This window comes from Syngnathoides biaculeatus, chromosome 5 (genome assembly GCF_019802595.1).
Source record: "Syngnathoides biaculeatus isolate LvHL_M chromosome 5, ASM1980259v1, whole genome shotgun sequence".
Classification (NCBI taxonomy): domain Eukaryota; kingdom Metazoa; phylum Chordata; class Actinopteri; order Syngnathiformes; family Syngnathidae; genus Syngnathoides; species Syngnathoides biaculeatus.
Genome location: NC_084644.1, coordinates 24,559,501 through 24,580,975, shown reverse-complemented (window position 1 = coordinate 24,580,975; position 21,475 = coordinate 24,559,501). Strand labels below are relative to the sequence as shown.

Genomic DNA, 21,475 nt, shown 5'->3' with positions numbered 1-21,475 from the left:
GTCACTACAGTAGTCTCTATGCAATTTGAGACAAATGGATATATAAAACATTTTTGGGACAAAAATTTTCCCATTATCCTTTGTTTCAACATTTTTGGTTTCCTGAAAACAAATGGATGTGTCAATTACACTTGAATGCTAGTCAATGCTTTTCTGCAAGAGTTTTTTTTTTTTTTAAAACAAAATACATGTTCAAATAAAGCAGAATATATACTTTTTAAAACAGGGTGCAGGATTAAATAGTACAGAGCAACAGTGTACGTAAAACACTTTATTTCCAACCTTTACAGATGTATCACTAAAGATTACCCAAAGACTAAAAAGGAGGACAATGTACGTATCTTTAATGAGTACATTTTCTAGTTACATAATGCAAAAAGGTGTACAAGCGTAAATGCAAAATACAAAAAGAGTTTAACTGACACGCCTGATTTACACAACTGAAACATGATATCTGGCTGCAGGGGAGAACATTTTTGACTGATTTACTTGCTCTATATGGAAACAAGTGCAACAGAGATGGAGAGGTAAGACTTTTGAGGAATAAAACCGTACCTTTCCAAAATATGTACAAAACTGAAGCAGAATTTTACATGGAAAGAATGGATTCTTATGTCAAAAAGATGTAATATTTCCAGGGTTAGAGGGGAACTATCGGATGACCATATTTCACAAAGAAAATGAATCAAAGCATACAAATTGGTGATCGAAGATTTTTCTTTATAAATATAACTGTTAAACATTCTTCTGTTTGAAATGAGTGAATACTGCATGATTTCACCTAAAATACAGTAAAATCATTTTTAAAACCTCCAAAAACCTTCCCCACTAACCCTACCCTTCCTCTTGGGGGGGAAATCTGATGACAAAAAAAAAAAAAGTTGCCCATTCAAAAAAAAGATGCCTGTGACAGTTTTTTTTCCTCTTCCAATGTCTAAATAAGATGGAATCGTGGTCCAGCTGTGGCGATGATGTCGCTGTAAGGGTCTGTCTGGGTGACTTCGATAGCTTGCTGTTTCTTGAGGACCAAGAAACTGTAGAACTTAGCAGCAGCCTGCTTCTTGTTGTTGTTCCGGCACAAGTCAAGCAGGCTGACCGAGTCTGCTCCTGTCTTGGCCATGACGCGCTGCAGAGAAAAACAAGTTAGCCAAGTCATCGACAAATTCCAAACAGGGACATGCAGACGATGACCGTGCTTTGACCAACCAACCTAAATTGTTAAAATGTTATAAAATTTATCAAACTAGGCAAGTATGTTTTCGTACCTGAAGCCCATGTAGCATCTGTTGGGTTCTCTTGTTCCATCGCTTCTCTTCCTGGTCCTGGTCTCCAGCCTGACTTTCTTCATCCTAATCAAGACAACATAAAATCCTCTGGTTGGTTGGTCACTTCCACTTTTTCATGGGTGTAAGTAGTAGTAGTAGTAGTAGTAGTTTTGGATTTCAATGTCAATGTGTATAGCATTAAGAGTAATTCCATGGACAAAATATTAGTTGAAAGTTCACATACAGTAAATATACAGAATATATTATCTTTGAAAGGTTTAGGTTTGTTTTCCTCATCTTCATAGGTACAGATACATGCCTCAAGAAACAAAGACTGAATTCCAAACCAGATTTTTCCACAAAGTTTGTTTTTTGTCTTTTGAGGAAAAACAACAGTGGTTAAAAGGTGATTGAATGAATATTCTGTCTAAATTAATTTTAGTAGAGTCAAAGTTTTTCAAAAGTCAGGCAAAGTCAGGTGCTGTTACTGCAAGTCCTGCTTTCAATGAAAAAATTATATAGCTGCCATTTTTGGTATAATGCCAATTGGTAATACATGTTCATAAATAGGTAATTTTAAAATCCCGATATTTACTTCAACAACATTCAACATGACATTACTAGAAATTGACACGCATCTTTATTTTAAAAATATATATATTAAAAAATTAAAAATTAAATTAATACTGCTGTAAAAGTAACAAAATATCTGCTATTAACTCAGATTTACACAATCAGGATTTTTGAGGCCGAGGGAGTTTAAAAAAACATAACCGAACACCTATCTGGTCACAAGATGGAGTAATGAGTGCATTTAAATGACCAGTTTAAAAAAAAAAAAAAAAAAAAAAAAAAAAAAAGCGCTAGCTTGCTATGTCACATAACATTTTGTTGCCTGCCTTTGAGCGCCATCATTAAAAGTGCATGAACATACCTACGGCAAGCCTTACACGAACATCCTCTCCTGTTCTGAGCACTGGTGACCAATCGTACTCACAATCACACCTAGGGGCAATTTAGAGTCACCAATTAATGGATGTTTTTGGGATGTGAGAAGAAATTGGGAGTCCCCCCAAAAAAACCCACGTACCCATGGGAGGGAGAAGCAAACACCAGTTTTCAGAACTGTGAGGCGAATGCTCTCACCATTCGCACCACTGTGCACTGCTGGTTTTGTTAATTCATTTCCTCTTTTTTTTTTAAAAAACAAAAAAGGGTTCCAATTTTCCATTATCTGCTCAGTTTTCATTGGTTCGAAAAAGGTTCGTACCAATCTCATTCGCCTTACTGCATTACTCGGCTACTTATTTCCTGAAGCTGCCCAAACCAAGCATTCCACAAGCTTGCACAACAAGTGTCTTCTGGGCTGATAAACATTATTCTTATGGGTTGGATGCATAGTTATTTTTAAGTATTTTGTCAATTACTTAGCTGTGCACGGTCTCAGCATTTCATCAATCTCTATTTCTTGTAACTTTGAAGTTTGTTGACTGACTGATAAGATATTGGTGAGCAGGTGCTTGAGTGAAGGTTTGCATGGCCTAATGCTGATTCACACATGGACTTCACTGCTTATCCCCAGTAAAAATTTTACAACAATTTTGGATGGGTACCAAAAATTCAGGGTGCGTAAAAATAATTTGCCAATGCATTGCAATATTTTGTTCAGCATTTCAATATTGATTCAGTAAATCCTACGAATCCATTCATGTCATGGCGCTTTGCTTGTGACTCGTGTTCTATGGCTTTTTCTGCAATAAGATTGTACCCTTATGTGCTCCTTCTGTGTGTCTGGTATTGATTGATACCACCAATTTCATCTGTGATATAAAATGCAAATACATCCCTGCAAATAGTTGAAGCGAGAGAGCGAGAGAGAGAGGGAACATCTTAATAAACCAGATGATCAGCAGTGATCTTAAACTAACGTGGAAGAAGAGGAGTGAGTGTTCTAAGGGACGGAGATGGGGAAAAAGTCTAATAATTTGAAATTAGTAACAAACTAGCCACACAACTGATGTGTCCTACATGTTACCAGCATATCTTGGGCACAGTTAAGTGTCCAGGAGAGATGACATGGTGAGAGGGCGGACATTGTTCAGTTGGTAGAGCGGGTCATCCAGTGACTGAAGGGTCACTAAGTTCAAATCCTGGCTCAGACTGTATGTCAGAAATGTCCTTGGGCAAGAACAACTGAACTGGGCACTGAACCTTAATTTGCTCCCAGTGGGCCTGGCAGCACTTTGAACACTACCAGATGCCCAACGGTGTGTGAATGGGTTAACATGAAGGCTTTGGGCACTGTGATAGTATAGATAAAGCCCTATATACAGTGCCCTCCATAATTATTGGCACCCCCGGTTAAGATGTGTTAAAAGCCTTAAAATAAATTCAGTGTTTATTGCAGAAGAATACTGTCACATTGAAAATTTTAGGAAAATGTAACCTTCAACTCAAATGAATTGTAAGAAAATGAAAAAAATCCCAAACTAAAAAATACATTTTTCATTAAATCACCTGTTCCACAATTATTGGCACCCTTAAAAATTCCCAGGAAATAAATATACTTGAAGCATTTCTGTCATTCCTACAGTAGTTTACCAGAGTATGTAGGAACATTTAATTAGTAATTGTTTCCCTGGGGTATAAATATGACATGACACAGAGGCCATTTCTCTTATCCCCTCTTAAACATGGGAAAGACAAAAAGAACACAGCATACAAGTGAAGCAGATGTGCGTCGACCTTCACGGGTCAGGCAGAGGCTACAAGAAGATTGGCACTCAACTGCAGCTGCCCATATCCACTGTGGGAGGAATAATTAAGAAGTTCAAAACAACTGGAACAGTGGTAAACAAGCCTGGACAAGGACCCATGTTTATTTTGCCACCATGCATAGAGTGGAGTATAGTAAGAGAAATCAAAAGATCTCCAAAGCTCACTGTTACAGAATTAGAACAAATGGTAGCATCTTGGGGTCACAAAGTCTCCAAATCAACTATCAGGCGCTGTCTACATGCCAACAAGTGGTTTGGGAGGCATGCACGGGGAAAAACTTTCCTCACTCAAAATCATAAATGCAAACGTTTGGAGTTCGACAAGCGGTATCGGGGCTTCAACTGGACCGTGTGCTTTGGTCAGATGAGACCAAGATTAAGGGACATAATACCCACTGTGAAGTATGGGGGTGGGTCAGTGATCCTATGGGGCTATTTCGCTTCCAAAGGCCCTGTGAACCTTCTTAGGGTGCATGGCATCATGAATGATTTGAAATTCCAAGACATTTTAAATCAAAATCTGTTGCCCTCTGCCCGAAAGCTGAAGATGGGTCATCACTGGGTTTTTCAGCAAGACAATGATCCTAAACATATGGCCAAATCTACACAGAAATGGTTCAGACACAAAATCAAGCTCCTCCCATGGCCATCTCAGTCCCCACCCCTCAACCCCATTGAAAACCTGTGGAGTGAGCTGACGAGGAGAGGACCCAGGCAAAGAGGAGGCTGAAGATCCCTCTTTCTGTCCTTTCCCATCTTGTGAAACATTATAGGAGAAGATTAGGTGCTGTTTTGTTGGCAAAAGGGGGTTGTACAAAGTATTAACACCAGGGGTGCTAATAATTGTGACACACATTATTTGATGTCAAATAATTATTTCTTTATGTGGGATTTTTTCCCCACTGAATAAATGGAGCTGTAGTTAAGGTTCGATTGTTCCCTTTTTTTCCATTAAGGTACCATATTATTTAGAACAAAAAATATTAGAAGCTTAAAAAAACATCTTTAAGCAGGGGTGCCAATAATTATGGTAGGCACTGTAAATACGGTCCATTGACCATTCACTAGACTGGTGCAAGTTGGAACTCCAAAAGGCTGTCCAATCCAACGGGGAGCCACAGTAGAACCAAACAGATAAGCCCCACCACAGAAGCTAGCATCTGGCTAACGAGTAATGAGGCAGTAAGCAACAAAGTTTGAGGCTAAACTACTCTTTTGGCATCATAGAGTGTTAGATTGAGCTAGCAGACGCCAACAAATGGGTTTAAAGTAGACTTTAGACTGAAGTGATAATTAGCATTTTATGCTGATTGGCTTTAACTTCATAATCGGCAATCCAATCAATGACGTCATTGATCTGCTCCACAAGAGACATTTCCTCTGCATCGCCATCGTGTACAGCAGTGGTTCCCTTTACTTTTTTTGTAGCATCCTCCTTTTGGAGATGAAATTATGGAGCAAAGGCACATATTTTACAATTGGAAAGTCTCTCACGACACCACCAAACAAAAATGGCAGATACACAGTAATCACTGTATGCATTTCCTGGCATCTAATAGAATAAGCAAAAATATAGAAATATAATTGAAAGAACTTATAAAGTAAATAATTATGAATTAAATAATTATATGTACAGCTATAAAATATACCGTGGTAAGTCCATTTTCAAACGTCTTTTATAATTTTGTAGAACTTCATCACCTGAATGAAGCTGAATGTTGCAGAGCACAGCAAATTTTAATGTTATGAGCCACTTAAGAAAAGTGCTGAAAAGACGGCAAACACAAAGATTCGTTCTTTGTGAAAAAGGGGCGAGTTACCCTCACCGAAGACATCTGAAACTTTTGTTTTGCATCGCTTTTTTTCCTCTTTTGTTCCATTAACCCTACCTCTAGTTGCAAGTTTTTTTTTTTTTTATGTAACATACTTTATGTGGAAATGAAAAAATTGCCACCCCGTAATGACTGCTTGTTTAAAGTTATTCTACACTTAATAAAAAAAAGGTTTACAAGGCTCGGGGCCGAGTCGCTGCAGATATGGCAATGCACTCCCAGCCTAGCATACACTAATAGGCTAGAGCATACATTTTAAGCAAAAAATAAATATTTCTTAAATGATTCAATTATATAAAGTATTTAAACTATACATTTATTTCTACTATGCAGTTTATTATCAGGAAAAGTTTTAAAAAAATATTGCTTAAATGAATGCATTATTTCATTTTCCATTCATTGTAATGGGAAAATGTGCTTCAGTTTTCGAACGTTTTGGTTTTCAACCAACCATCTGGAATGGATTGTGTTCGAGAACCAAGGCACCACTTTATTAACTTATAGAAAAAGCAAAAGGTGTTGCAAACTGACGCAATAAATCAAGATACGGATCTAATTTTAACTACTGTATTATTATAGCTCTAATGCTTGAAGTGACTTTTGGTATTTAAAATCAAACTAAAGCTGAGGCTACCCCCACAAAGAGACCTGTCTCTCTCTACCACAATTGTGTCCTGTTTAAGTTATCTGACAGATAGAGAGATGGAAAGGTTCTTCCTTTTCAGCTCGTTTTGGTCATCAATGTCACACCAGTAAAACTTAAAATGACAAACCTCTTCTTCGTCACTCTCATCCTTCTTGTCTTTGCTCTTCTCTCCAATGAGGTCCAGTTCAGGAACAAGCTGCGTGAGGTTGACAGTGGTCTCCTCTGGGGGTAATTCAACCTGCGCCATGTCTAGTCTCTGAGACAAGACTGAGCGGTCTGCCAGCTGTTGTGGCGGCTGCTGCTGTTCTAAGGCAGCCATCTAAAAGGGAACAGGGTGACTCAATGCCAACCAATGGGCAGTAGAACGCTTCAGATTTGGTTAAACACTATTAAAAAATATATTTTTTGAGAGAGACTTTTGTAGCACTCACAGGAAGGGTGCTCTCCTTTTCAAGGGTCTTGCGTTTGACACCACGAGGGGTGGACGGGGGAGGCATGACTGTCTCATCCAGTGTTGTCCTGCTGCCTTCCATTGCAGAGACAGCCAACATACTGGGCTCTTCCATGATAGTCTGATCTAAACAGTGAAAGAGAGAAACAGTTACTGAGTAGCTGAATCCAGACATGGAAATCTAGTCATAAAAAACATTGTAGAGGTTCTGGCGGAATCCTCTGGGGTCTGTGCAGAGATTTTTTTTTGTTTTATTTTAAAATAAATTAAGCAATGTGGAAGAGTCAACAGAATACATTAACATTTTCTTCACCCAGAAAAACATTTACACTGCTCAAGTACATAAAGTACACTTAAATTTAAGATTAAAATAAATTTGCCTAATTGGGGGGGGGGGGGGGGCCTCGTACATGAGCCAAGCCCATTTCCGTCTGCACTTCATTCCTTCATAAAGCTGTGGCACATGAATGGCAAGTGACTAAAATCATTATCACTTTCACTTAATTTTTCACTATTTCCAACTTCAAAGGCCCCAAATACATCCACCAGGAAAATTAAGCACAGCATTTTCCTGTTTTTATTGGCCATTTCTGAATTTGAAAGTCATTCATTCTGTAGTGTGAAATAATCCCAAACAGTTCTCTGTTGTGCAAAACATTTAACATTAACATCTGTAAACTAATTAATGGAAGATTTCTCCAAAAGGCAACAGATTTCCATGTATGTGTGTCTGTAAACTACAAACTCAGCACTGTTGCTTGTCCCCCAAAACTGGTCTTACCAATGACATCTCTGTGCTGACCCATAACATCCTCTCTGGGCACCTCAGGGTTTTCCAGCTCTTTGAGGAATTCATCCAAACTGTCCGCTTCGCCACCCTTTCTCCTCTTCCTCAATTCGTCTGGCACCAGTGGTGTCAGGCAACGTGTGAACATCTGAGATTCAAATCCAGAAATAAAATAAGGAAAGTAAATTGCTGATCATAACATTAAAAAAAGCATCTTGATAATTTGACTGATGTTGGACAACACGATAAATAGCTCTGTGACATTATTCAGCAAAATGCTCTTTGTTCAGACTTTGAGAGCCAAATGAAGGGGGGGAGGCATCCCTTTCTCATGTTCTCAATCTTACCATTTACCACCATACTAATGAAAGATGACACTTAAATATGTTTTTAAATGCCCAACTTGTACAAAAAGAACTGTTTCTTTTGGCAAATGACAGTTGGCCTCCTCTGAAGCAAAAGCACATTAAGATGTGAATGCTAACCACAACAATTTTTGTAAACCTGGAAACCGGGGAAAAAAAAAAAAAAAAAAAAAACCTGGACATCACACTAATGCAGCAGCTAATCATAATACCCAACATTCATTACCTTGAGCAGCCTGGCATTCCAAAGAGGCTGAGCAGGAAGAGAGAAGAGCTTCTCCACTCCCCCGGTCTCCTTCCACATCATCAGTTTCTTCGTGGGAGGTGCAAGGTCCAGGGTTGTAACAATGTCTGAGTAGTCGGAGAGTTGAGCCCTGATGGTTTTGCTGTCCAACTCCTTCACACTGTCCACAATCAGTTTCCTCTTACGCTTGGCCTTGGTCTCTTTTACTATAGAAGAGTAGAACATTGTTATGACATCATACAGTCATGTTGGGTCATATGGAATGGTTGATGAACAAAGCTATAGAAACATTTTTCAATAAAACTGCACAAGAAAAATAAGTCAGTCAACTTGGGAGACCTTGCTGCCCACTGCAATAGGGCTACAGTGACAAGAGGTTTACATTGAAAATATAAGTCTGCTCTGTATAATAAAGTCAACCACATTAATGTAAAGAGACTTACTACCAAAGTAAACGCAGTAGATCTACCTCTTAAGTCATGTTAATTGTTAAATCATTTGCCTTTACAGTTGTCCGGTATAGCTGAACAACCACATGACCAGTTAAAATGTTAAAAGCATGACGCTGTTACTATAAAATATTTAAAACATTGTCTCAACACTTACAAACTAAAGGTTTTAGGATCTCAACAGCTTCCAGAAGAGATTAGGTAAATCATTAGTGGGAAAATCTGAACCTAAACCAGCATCCTGAAAACCTTGACTTGCAGTTCCACTTGTTTAAAAAAAAAAAAAAATAAATAGTTTTATACGATCAGGATTTCTAGGGTGGATCACAGAGTTAAAAAAAAAAAAAGATAAAAACAAAAAAGGATAACGATCTGATCACAAGATGGCGCAATGAGTCTATTTAAATGACCTATTCACCACTGTACTTGTGTTAATTGTTCAAAAAAAATATTTATACCAGTGAGGCATAGGGACATACAGACCATATTAGATAGCAGTAACTACATACAGAAAGTAATGGATTCACTTTTTATGACATTTATGTTTGCTGGTGTATCATGAGAAATTCTGAGAGAATTCTCTGCTTTGGTCAAATTATGGATTCAACAGGATGGCAGCATGTTTACAGACAACGACAAGCACTAGCTTGCTAGGCTACGTAACGTTTTGTTCCCTGCTTGCAAACCATATCGTATTAAAAGTACGTGAACATACCTCAAGTAAGATTTACATGAACGTCCTCCCATGTTCTGAGCACTGATGACCACCGACCTTCCCCCCATTTTCTCTTATAATACAGTTGGCACGATCCACCAGTGTTGTCATTCCCACGATATCAAGTGTATTCAGTTGCATTTGAATTGACCATATAAAAGCCCACTGATTGTTTAAAAAAAAAAAAAAAAAAAAAAAAAAAAAAAAAAAAAAAAACAAGGATGCGGTTGTATACGAATGCAAGATTTTATTAGAGTAGTCCAACATAAGTAATCATGAAAGAGCAATTTTTTTTCGGCTGATTTATGCATTACACGACTCTCAGCTGTCTCCTTTCTCTCATGCAGCAGACTTTTTTTTTTTTTTTAAATAACTTTATTGGCCATAAGATACATTAGGGTTTAGGATCTACATCAAAAGAGATGAAAAAAAAAACTATAAATACTATTATATAAAAATTAACTATTTTTGGAATCAGATTTACTGTGCACGATAACGAAGAGTAAATGTCTGAGAGGGGCTCAATGATGTCACTGATAGGAACAGCGAATTATGACATCAAAACTGATTAACAAAAAAATGCCAATTATCGGCTGATCAGATCAGGGGAAAATTGGAGTTAAGTCTACAAAAAAAATGGATAGAATATTTTACTCACCAGTGATGTCGATGGGTTCCAGCGCAAAAGCTTCCTCCTCATTATGAACAAGAGTGGTCTGTTCGGTTTGGTCAGCCATGGCTGGGAGAGGCTCTGCTGGACCAGAGTCAGGGCTGTCTGGACCCGCTACAAGCAAAAGATGTAAAACAGGAAATGTTATTTGGCACAAATTATCCTCTAAAGTGTGATTGTAGAAATCTATAAATTTCCAAACTAATGGTTGTACAATGCAATATAATCTCTAGGTTTTGTAAAAAGCACTTACGTGACTGGAGGTTGTCAAAATCATCCTCGTCGTCTCCATGATCGGGAGGCATCATGACACTCGCAGTGATGGCTGGAGGGTCGTCAAAAATGCCACCTCCATCTTCAGAGCTGAGCAATTTATCCACTGTGAAATGGCAAATTAAAAAAAAAAAAAAAAAAAAAAATCACTTATCCAACTATTTTCGAAACAGGGGAGCTCCCAGGGAGGACTTTGAAAAGCTCACCTAACATCCCTCCATCACTGTTGCCCATGGAGGCATCACCAAAGTCATCATACTCCATGTGGTTGGATTTATCGGGCAGATTAGCTGGACCAGGCTCAGCCTCTAGCAAAAGGTTAGAGGCCGTGGCACCATGCATGATGTCTTCCTCAAACGTGCTGGCATCACGCATCATCTCTCGGTCGTCCATCCCGAAGTCAGCTAAAGAGAACACCAGATTATTTTAAATATTTAGATATTTACTATCACAGATTTAGAAATGACATGTCATGCCCTGACAGAACCACAGGATACTAAAACAAAAAGTTTCTGTTTATGATTTTAAAGAGTGGTGCATCACTGTTATGTCCTACCAAAGTCATTGTCTTGCAAAAGGCTGAGATTGCCAACATCCTCCCTCATGGTAATCTCCTCCACTCTGCTTTGGTTCAGGGTAAACTGCTGGGCCACATCAATGTCACTGTGTGGAAAAAAAAAAAAAAAAAAGGGGGGGGGGGGCAACTGCTGAGTACAAAAAGTGGTGCATAATGAATGGAACGGAGACATACATTCTCAGAATATCAACATTTATCTATGGAATTGCATTAATTCTTTCTTGAATGCGCCATGATTATTTCTGAGCAGTATGCATTGACTTACTCCAGATCAGGAAGCGGTTGGTCAAAGTCATGGAACTCCTCAGGTAAGGTGATGGCATTGTATGCTGCCTCTCTATTTTCCTCAGGCAAATCTACCACACCTGAACACAAATACAAGTGATAACAATGAAATTCATTACACTGCATCCAGTACAAACTATTACGGCAAGTAGAAGAAGATGCTACCATACCTGGTCTGAAAGCCATTTTGATTTTGATAAAGGCTTCATTACAATCAGCCAGAAGGTATTTGGCCTTCCTGTGGTAGATTCGTACCACCCCGAGAAGCAGGTGACCTGATGTACGCAATGCCATCTTCACCTATGAGCACAATATGATAGATGTGAAATGAAGGTTGAAAAAGGTATTTTTCTGAACAGGCTGAATAATCAAGTGTACTTTTGATTTTACCTTGGGTGAAATGATGCTCTCCACACTACTCTCCAAGTTACATTCAAACACATGAGCCTTGGTCAGCTTCTTGTCCCAGTGGGCCGCCAGCCAGATTTTGGCCAGCGGCCCACGTTTGCTGAGGACAAAATGGGCGTAGAACATTGCCCTGGTTCGACTGCCTCACAGACTCACAATGGCGTAGGTTCACCTGGAGTGCAAAATGTCACAGTAGTTCATAAAAAATTAAATGTATGGTACAGCCGGTGTTAATTGGAACGCATCTGTTAATATTTAAATGCTATGCAAGACAAGGACAGAAATCATTCGTGTCAAATACAAGTATTATTATTATTGTGTAATTTTATATTTAAAAAAAAAAAAAAAAAAAAAAAAAAAAATCGAGCACTTCAAACACCTAAAACCCTCCATAGCTTAAAAAAAAAGACAAAAAAAAAAAAAAGACTGGCGACATACAAGACCTACTCTACAACTCATACTGTTCTTTTAGCACATAAATTGGTCCATTTGCACTATTTAAGTGGAGGTTTTTAGGCAAGTGAATGCATATGAAACATCACAGTATATTTGGTGTGTCAACTAGAAGAAGGCCTGAGGATTTCAGCCCGTAAGAGTTTACCAGTGGATATTAACTAAAATTTGTCAGCCAATCAGTTAAGGGGTTAGGGTTAGAAGGGGTGGAAGAGGAGACACAATTTTACCCGACCAGATTTTAAACAGGAGATCTCACACAAAAACATTCCCAAAAATGCAAGTATATCAGCCACACAAAATTCAAGTTCTCCAGAACCAATTACCCAATTTTCAAAACTCTTGTTGTGTTGTACTTTAGTTGAAGCGACCTTTCCAACAATACACCATTTTTTGGAAAGTACAGTATGTTGCTAGTCAATTTTAATTTGTAAATTGGGAATTGTTGAAATAAGAATGTATATTTTGTCAATAGTTAACAGAACGACTACGAACGCAATCTAAACCAATACAAGTCGAGATAAACTTTTAACAAGTGAATGTAAAAATGCATCGAACTGTTAATGGGAGTCACCAGAACATATGTGCCTACAATCATCGTTATGTGACTTACCCGAGCATATTCTAAATTTTGGTTGACAAATGATGACTGCTGTCCACTATATAAGGCCATATTAACGAAGAAAACGACAAAAATGAGAAAATCCATTCACCGGTTTCAAAATCAACGAATGCCATTACAGCCAAATATGGACTCTGTAATAAACGTGACAAATCCAGTACAGACTTTAGTTCCAAGATCCGACAATCCAAATGATAAACGGTGGAGATTTAGACGATTTAATCATTTAAATGAACAACTGACCCACAATTAGTACAAACAAGTTACGTAACAGCATCTGAATTTGAAAATAGTGTAATATTAAAAAAACGCGCCGATAAATGTTCGGCGCCATCGATTGGCACTCATTTGGCAGCCACATAGCATTAGCAGTCATTACAATACGTATCGATGTGTTCGTCTGACGTTTTCCGCAGGGCTGCTTCGACGTCATCTTCCCAGAAGTCAAAAGTGAGGTTCGTCAGTGAAATAAAAAATATTAATAATATTGAGAAAGGACGACAGGTTTCCGATTGTTAGCTTAGCATTCTCATACTCTTCACAAGTGCAGAGTTTTAGCTGGCGGCTAACGACTCCTAGGACTATGAAGGCCTGAGCAAGTTATCTCGACCGTGCATGCTTATTCCGCTTAGACAAATTAAAATAAAATAAGTGAAACGTAGCGCAACCCACTGCAAGTTGAAACCGACCTACCAACAGTACAGCGCTTGTGAGTGAAACTCCCCAGATTATGTTATTTCTCCAAGCGACTTCCACCCTGTTGTACTCATTAAAACAGTAAAGATGGCGCCAGTCGCCTTCCTCCCGCTCAGCGGTGCCCTTTTTAAAATCCACAGGATGTTTACACTCAAAAATGGCGGAGGAGGAGTTTCTACAACGCGCAGTGAGCACTTGCGGCCGATAGGGGACTCTGTGGCACAATGCCCTCCTCAGAAGTGAACAAGTCCGAAAAGATATGAATCAACAAAAAGGAGAGGTGCAAAATTACACCCTACACGAATTTGGAAATACATTTGTATACTACAGACACCTGTGTAGAAAAAAAAGTAGTAGTACTGATTTAAATGAGTATAAAAGTAAAGACTGGATTGTAGAATTGTACTGATAATCTGGTAAAACCACAATAAAAAAAAAAACAAAACAAATAAATAAATACAAAATCTATGCACACAAAATAGTATACAGATTTCATTCACTTCTAGAAAGCTTTTGTAGCTTTGGCTTGACTTATGATCCCACAGAGAATTTTCCTGTGACACCTGTTGGGACGTACACGTACAACTCCCATGTTGGAGGTAGACCATTGTTTTGTTACAGAGCTTCCATCCATCCATTTTATACACCACTTATCCTCACTAGTGTAACAGACTACCTGGAGAAAACCCATGCAAGCATGGGGAGAACATTCAAATGACACAAAGGGGAAAGAAAGGTGAGCCAACAGCATTTTGAAACTCATTTTTGTCACAGGCCAAATCCTAGTTATGACTTCCCTCGGAGGGTTGTTATAACTGTGAACCCATATGAAGGAATTATCACCTCACGTATTTAAACATACACAACAAATTGATGAATAACTATGTCGTTGTACGATTAGATGCCACTTTACATAAACATTTTAACTCATACATTTCTTTTAAAAGTAGGATTGGTAACATAAATGCTTGCAATATCTCAACGTTATTACATTGGAACAGAATTGGGAATTTTTGTTCGCGTTCAAGGGCCACATAAAATGATGTGGCAGGCTGGATCTGGCCCCCGGGCCACCAGTTTGACACCTGTGTGCGAAAAGGTCATCCACCATGCTGCTTCGGCTTTTTTTTTTGGGTGTTTAAACAGGTACATTTGATCGCCCCCCCATCCCCTCCAAAAAAAGACAAGAAAAATACAAATCAAATGTTTTAATAATAATAAATAATTTTGCTCACATCATGTAGCAAAAAAAGAAAAAAATATATATATATATATTGGCGAATGATAGGTATCAATGACATGAGTTGAATTCTGTGTCTAAAATTTCCCCTTTCAAATTGATTTAAATGACATTCATTTGTTTGGGGGCACGGTGACGCAGCTGGAAAGCATTGGTCTCACAGTTCTGAGGACCTGGGTTCAATCCCAGCCCTCCTAATATGGTGTTTGCATGTTCTCCCCGTGCCTGCCTGGGTTTTCTCCGGGCAATCCAGTTTCCTCCCACGTCCCCAAAACATGCAACATTAAATGAACACTCTAAATTGCCCCAAGGTGTGATTGTGAGTGCGACTGTTTGTCTCCATGTACCCTGCGATTAGCTAGCAATCAATTCAGGGTGTACCCTGGCTCCTGCCCCATTGACAGCTGGGATAGGCTCCAGCACTCCCTGTGACCCTTGTGAGGATAAGCGGCTAAGAAAATGGATGGATAATTTGTTTCATCCCAGAATACCCCCTACACACATTTTTGTTTGATTGTAAAATTTAAACATCTAAACATTTACAACAACAAAAAAGTACAAGGTACAGATGTTTTCACATTTAGGGAGTCAAAAGTGAAAAAAATAAATGAAGAAAAATACTTTAGCTTAGAAAATTATGAATACCAGCTTTTATAACTCCCGCAGTTTTAATGAAAACACCCACTGTAAAAAAAATAATTAAAATACAGAAAGCCCCATCCGTCTGTTTTCTTTATTGCTTGTCATCAGTCAGGGGTGAGCTGGGTCTACGCCATGTTACCTTTGGCAATGGCAGGGTGTACAAAATTGATGTTCAAGGAAATTGTAAAATTTAGAACCTCCCCCCCAAAAAACAGCATTAAAACATAATTTCCTTGTGAGTCGTAGTTACCACGAGTAGTACAGTTAACAGCAATGCCCTTCATCCTATCAACATTGCCATCTGATCAACAAAATATGTGAACGAGATAGTTGCACACAGCAAAATCAATTCCCAAGCAGTACATCAGATGTTGCATAGCTGAAGAGATTCAAACTGCAAAATTGGTTGATGGAAAAGCGGATTTGTCTCATAGGCTGCAGCATCTGGCGCAGTCGAGAGGCTGCCAGCTGACCATGTTTATGATTTATCAGCAGCAGGAGGCTGTGTCACAGCACAGGGATTTCCGCAACATAACTGTGGCACTACTCAGGCATCAAAATAATCCTATATGGTATTTGTAGCCGTACGGTTTTGGAATTGATTTGTTACACCACCTCACTGCATAGCTGAGGGTGGAACAAGGAACAAGGCCACACCAGAGAAACAATACAATATTATTTTCAGACTATGTAATGCGAGTTTTCCTGAAGATAATTCATTTTTCATTCATTGTGATCCCACATCAAATCAGGCTTTTTGGGAGGTCTACAAAGGACGTCATTAAGTCATTCACTCCCAGTTCTCCTGTATATTTGAATTCAACAGCCACCAATGGCAGAGGTAGCATATGCCAAAACAAACTCATATAGCGTATAATGCAGCATTTATTGAGGGACACATAACACATTTCAACATTTAATACTGCACATCAAGATAGTCACACCATTAAATAAGTTAAATAAGTTCATTCCATTCCAAGAGGCCATTTCTGTGTTCTATGAAATATGAAGCTTCACTACCACTACGTAAAGATATAGAACTCAAAACCATGACCAAGTAAGTTAATATTGTGATTTAAATTGACTCCATTTTCTGTAGCCCCGAGGAGTTAACAGTGGCAGATCATCAAATGTAGATATATGAATTTGAGTTACAGTAAATCCCATGGTATGAATTGCTTCGAGTGACGTCATCTGCACATATCATTTAATCACATTTCCACTGTCTCCACAAAGGAAAAAAAAAAAGATACAAGAATTGGTGCCTGACAAATTTTGAGTGTCTTTGAGCTTTTACAGGCCTTCTCAGTAGACCATTACAATGCTCCTTTTGTGTTGGGCCTTTAATTTGATCACACACATAATCTCTCATGGGGGAATTCTATTTGCACATCCTGTACATTTGTGTTGAACATCAAAGAGCCGAGTCAAACATGCTGGGATGTGAGAAGAGCGGAAAAGGTGCAGGCAAACAGTGACTTGCTCACCTCAGCAGTAGTCAGGAAAAACGCAGGTGAGCTATCGCTTTCCCGAAAGGTAAAGTATAAAAGAAGGACGAACATTCTTTGGACTGGAAGTTGTGGCACATTAAAAATTAATTCAAAGTGAAAAACACCAACTAATAACAAATATCAGGACCATGAAAGAAATGTAGAGATGACTGAGACATTGAGCTCTAAAATAAAAAAAAATTATATTCCATTCTTTTCATCTTACATTAAATTGGTTTTAACTTTTTTTCTGAATTTAGTGGTATCGCTATACTGGCAAAAGGAAATAAACTCACTTTATAAAACTGTTCAGATTTGCAAAAAAAAAAATCACAGGAAGACAACAGTCACAATTTTTACACTCTGGCGTTTGAAGCCATTCATTTGGTGTGAACTATTTGACTTTTAACAACAACAAAATTGGGATTTTTGTTGTTGTTAAGCAGCAGTGTATATTTACTGTAACTAGAATGTAGTTATAGATACACAAATCTCTTCAAATAATCGACAACTCAATGACTGGACCTTAACCCAATAGAGCTGTGGTTCCCAAAATATATTTGCAGTGCCCCCCTTTTGGTGATGAAATTATTTTCAGGCTGGCTTGTGTGCTCAGTAGTAAAAGTAGCTCCATCTGATGGGTGTAACTTAATCAAAAGTGTGTTTCCATTTACCAGTATGACAAATATGAGTAAGAATAAAAAAAATGTTTTTGCCATTAGAAAATTGTTTTTTCAATTAACCCCAAATTTCACAGATGCATTAATAAAACTGGAGGCTAACGCGATTGAAGGCTTCATAAAAGAAAATCAGACAAAAATCCACACATTCTTGAAAGAGTTTTATTTCTCGATTTTGCACTTTATTTTAGAAAATTGTACAAAAATGGGATTTTTACTGTCTTACCGTATCAGTGTCTACAAATGTAGCATTTTAAGAAAGGGAAGATGGCATTACGATAATGTGCCCTGCATGAACAGAAAATAAGGAGACGTATGACACCACTTGGGTATCACAAATAAAATACAGTACAAGGCAGTACGTATACTGCATATGTCACTGTCAATCACACAGGATCACGAAATGTTAAGAAAAAGAACATGTTGGAATGTCAGTAACAGATGTGCTTCGGAGCATTCTAGTGTTTCATAACTGCCTTTAGACATGAGTGGCTATTGATTAAGAAAATGAAAACCAATGGTAACTGGCTCAAACACCAAAAGGCTTAAGGAAAATATTTTTTACGAAGGCACATTAATATATACAGTATATATAACAGCCTCTGAAACAACACAATGGAAGGGGAAAAAAAGACAAAATAGTCTTTAATATTGCACCTCTCTTTGCTCCTGATAGCATTGGGTTTGGCAATACGTACTAGCACTGTTGCTTAACAACAAATAGCACATTCTCTGAAGTAGAACACTCTCACAGAAACATTAAAAACAACCCAATAACTATGGGAATACATGGCATTCCTCATATATTATCAGTGATATAAAAACAAAAATTATTGGCACATTGGGGTGAAGTGGAGAGGGTTAAAGTTCATGAAGTACAATAACATTCTGGAGACCGAAAACCAATGAACTAAGAAGTGCAGCTGGCTTAAATCGTAAACATTTGTTTTACTTTTTCTTGATTATGCAGTAGTAAAATTATTTTGTCACATTACCCGTTCTGATATGTCACCTTAATGCACAAAGAGAAAGCTTGTGTACATCGTGTAAGTTTTGAGTCACAGGTACATCAACACAAATTGGTTGAGTGCATAAAAAACGAAAATGTACAAAAATAACAGAAACTACTGATTATATTTAAGAGATCATCGAATTATGGACTAGTCCGAGTATTTACAAATGTCCCGGTATTAAAACTGGTGTGCTAAATGAAATGCTTTCAGTGGTATAAAGTCAATCACAAAAACAGTCTTTCAAAAGTTGACAATTAATGTGGTATTGTATAAATTAGAATGTTCTGAGCAGTCAGCTGAAACACGAGTAACATCGAACACTTCACAGTCAGATATCTTGTTGGTATAGTCTGAGTTACTCTCTTAAAACCAAAACACAAAACAGTTTGAGTACTCGCGGACCCGAGTGACTTCCATATTTGTCAGCGGACTAACTGAAATATGGTTGTCAATGACTACATGTGATGCAGTATTGCTTATTTGAAAAAAGAAAAAAAACCCTCAAAACTTCATACGAGTTTGATCTCCTATTATTGTTCAAGCCAGCATATATTCAAGTACCTTTGTTCACTGGCGACAATATTGATGAATGGAATCAATTTTACTGGCTAAATCAGCAAAATGGGCTGTGAATATCTTTGGCCACAGAGTGAATACAGTATAGCAGAACCTTGCAGGTAGCTAATAATATTCTTAAGTTGCCAAAGAACATCGATCATAACTAGATTTGCTTCTTAGATATTAAATCCAATTATAGTATTTCTATGTTAGTAAATAAGGATTTAAAGAACTGTTTCACCAATTATGAAAAAAAAAATAGAAGTAAAAGCAGCAAGATACGCATTTTGGATCACACCTTTTAATTTCGACTCCCACATAAAAAAGGTCATGTTGAGGCACTGTGCAGAATACGATCCTTAACTGTGGTGAAGGCCTTGTCAATCCTCTCCTCACCCACTCTGTCACTGCTTGTGAAACAGCAGGAGCACACTGTATTTAAAAAACAAAAAAACAAAAAACAACTAGAACTGTGAAAACATATCCAAAATAATGTTATCCTCTTCTGTAGAAGACAGCAACTACAAGAGTGCTGATCATTATAACATCAGGAAAAACGTTCATGAACGTGTGCATAGTATATACTGAGGGGAAAAATTTCAGGGGGCTGCAGTATTTTGGTTGGTTTAAAGATGGGGCAGTCCGGAGAGTGATGATATCAAATTCAAGGACTATGGAGATTCCAGTTCAAGGTCAGGAAGTCTTGGGCCTTCAGAGCCTTAAATTGGACAAGAAGCTGCACACTCTGGTACTGCCGAAAGCAAGAGCAAACATAAGATGCCATACAGCGGACATAAGTGTGTGTGCAGTGCCCACAAAATTTGTGCTTGTCACCCATCTTACCTACATTTCAGTTTAATTGGGTTCTCCATCAATCCATTTCTGCAAAATAAGGAACGGACACCCCCTCACACTCTTTCTCAGTTCTGTCCAGAGAGCAGGGGGCCTCTGGAGGGTTATACCCTCTCTATGTCCCTGTACTTCTTCCTCAGTATAGACACCTGGTCTTTAAAGAGGACCGGGTCAAGTCTCATCTGAGAATGAACCAGTGGCATGGTGCCAAACCAGTTGGCAAACTTGTTCATGCAAGTCTGACGCTGAGCAAAATGGTCCGGGTCAGCCCAGCGTGAAGCCCGAGAGCTCTGGAGGGAGAGGACAAGGGCAAGATTACAAAAGGCAGTATTACATATATATCATTGGCCATTTTTATAGCATTGTTTAAAAAAAAAAAAAAAAAAAAAACGAGTGGAATTTTTTTGGCCAAGTGAGCCAACATTTGTTCAACACTTTCAGAGCATCATTCACCTGAGCCATCATGGTTTCCTTGTATTGTTTCTTCTGTGTGACCTTGATGGGGGGCAGCTTGGTGACAGAGGACACAAGGAAATTCATCAGAATATCCTCACAGTTTGACATCTGGTCCACCATGGTCTTCAGAATGGCTGGAAGGTATGTCGAGTACAGGTAGTGGTAGTATCTGAAGACAATGAGTAAGTGTTGAGTAGAAGAGAACAGTTGTCTGAAAGAGTGGAAGTGAGGACAATGGGAGTCAGTACTTGTGATAGATGGCAGCTCCAGTCAGCACCATGGAGTAGTCATTGGTCCATTTGGAAGTGTAGCCCCAACGTTGTTTGTTGCTATCCCAGAAGTGGCTACGGGCTGGGTAGCCAATGATACGGTCTGGGAAGCTTTGCCACACTGTGAAGGCAAACTCCACCTTAACAGGATGGAGCCAGGAGGAAAACTTACATTGAGGGAACTGAGTGAATGACAGACTGAAAAGCTCCATCTTTTTTTTTTTTTTTTTTTTTTGCTATCAGACATTCGTATCTACGCATCCGCTTTGACATAAGACAACTTGACATGAGAGCTCAGTCACGGGACAAATTAAACCCGTATCTCAAGGTACCACTGTTTGAGAAATCGGGCTTCAAAATATTCAAGAATTGAAACGTTCTATCAGCTTCCAGACACTGTTGGCGTGTCTCTTAGAGGACTGAAAATCCCGCCTCTCCTGTCAATTAAATATACATACCACTACCCTTATTTCAGAGGTCCTTTCCAGATATCACATGCTTTAACAGGCTGCAGAGAATCAGCCTCTGAGCTGGCAAAAGGACCATAACTGCGGTGGCAGGACAAATTTCTCTCCTTTGAAATTCAGTGGACATCAGTGGACAATTCATCTGCGGCCATGGAGTGATGCTCCACAAGCAGCCAAAGCCACATGATACTCTCCGATCATTATCCTGCTGCAGAACCCAAGTGTATATAAGCTTGCGGTCACAAACATTTTCCATCAGCATGTTTTTTTTTTAAATAGCAGAATTAGTGGTT

At 38.5% G+C, this 21,475-nt stretch overlaps 2 protein-coding genes across 4 annotated transcripts in view; both read right to left on the bottom strand.

Moving 5' to 3' along the window:
- Positions 1-258: 258 nt before the first annotated feature.
- On the bottom strand, positions 259-13,671 carry LOC133500494 (double-strand-break repair protein rad21 homolog A-like). 2 transcript variants are annotated; one of them, XM_061819229.1, is made up of 14 exons: positions 13,513-13,671; positions 11,727-11,916; positions 11,507-11,636; positions 11,317-11,416; positions 11,031-11,137; positions 10,681-10,878; positions 10,455-10,580; positions 10,190-10,315; positions 8,350-8,573; positions 7,753-7,906; positions 6,952-7,097; positions 6,648-6,839; positions 1,266-1,349; positions 259-1,126 (listed from the first exon to the last, which is right to left on the bottom strand). In XM_061819229.1, exons 2-14 carry the CDS (start codon positions 11,868-11,870, stop codon positions 935-937), a joined length of 1,923 nt encoding a protein of 640 aa, XP_061675213.1. In that variant the 5' UTR covers positions 11,871-11,916; positions 13,513-13,671; the 3' UTR covers positions 259-934. The 2 variants fall into 2 exon arrangements, with proteins under 2 accessions (XP_061675213.1, XP_061675214.1); XM_061819230.1 differs by having other exon boundaries at positions 13,509-13,652.
- Positions 13,672-17,713: 4,042 nt separating this feature from the next.
- The window catches only part of LOC133500493 (exostosin-1a-like), a 33,253-nt gene continuing 29,491 nt past the window's right edge, over positions 17,714-21,475 (bottom strand). The window contains exons 9-12 of one of the 2 annotated variants that reach the window (XM_061819228.1): positions 20,695-20,855; positions 20,444-20,615; positions 19,982-20,280; positions 17,714-19,889 (exon numbers count right to left, since the gene is read on the bottom strand). In XM_061819228.1, the coding sequence (XP_061675212.1) occupies positions 20,095-20,280; positions 20,444-20,615; positions 20,695-20,855 (519 nt within the window). In that variant the 3' untranslated portion in view covers positions 17,714-19,889; positions 19,982-20,094. The remainder of the gene's footprint in view (positions 19,890-19,981; positions 20,281-20,443; positions 20,616-20,694; positions 20,856-21,475) is intronic. The other variant, XM_061819227.1, reaches the window with a different exon arrangement.

What these genes read in the sequence shown, in the direction of transcription:
- LOC133500494 (XM_061819229.1), bottom strand. Translation starts at nt 11,870, where the DNA reads ATGTTCTACGCCCATTTTGTCCTCAGCAAACGTGGGCCGCTGGCCAAA. An exon ending in TTTTGACAACCTCCAGTCAC is followed by an intron (nt 10,316 to 10,454) that starts GTAAGTGCTTTT and finishes TTTTGCTTGTAG; the next exon opens with CGGGTCCAGACAGCCCTGAC. An exon ending in GGAATGCCAGGCTGCTCAAG is followed by an intron (nt 7,907 to 8,349) that starts GTAATGAATGTT and finishes TTTGAATCTCAG; the next exon opens with ATGTTCACACGTTGCCTGAC.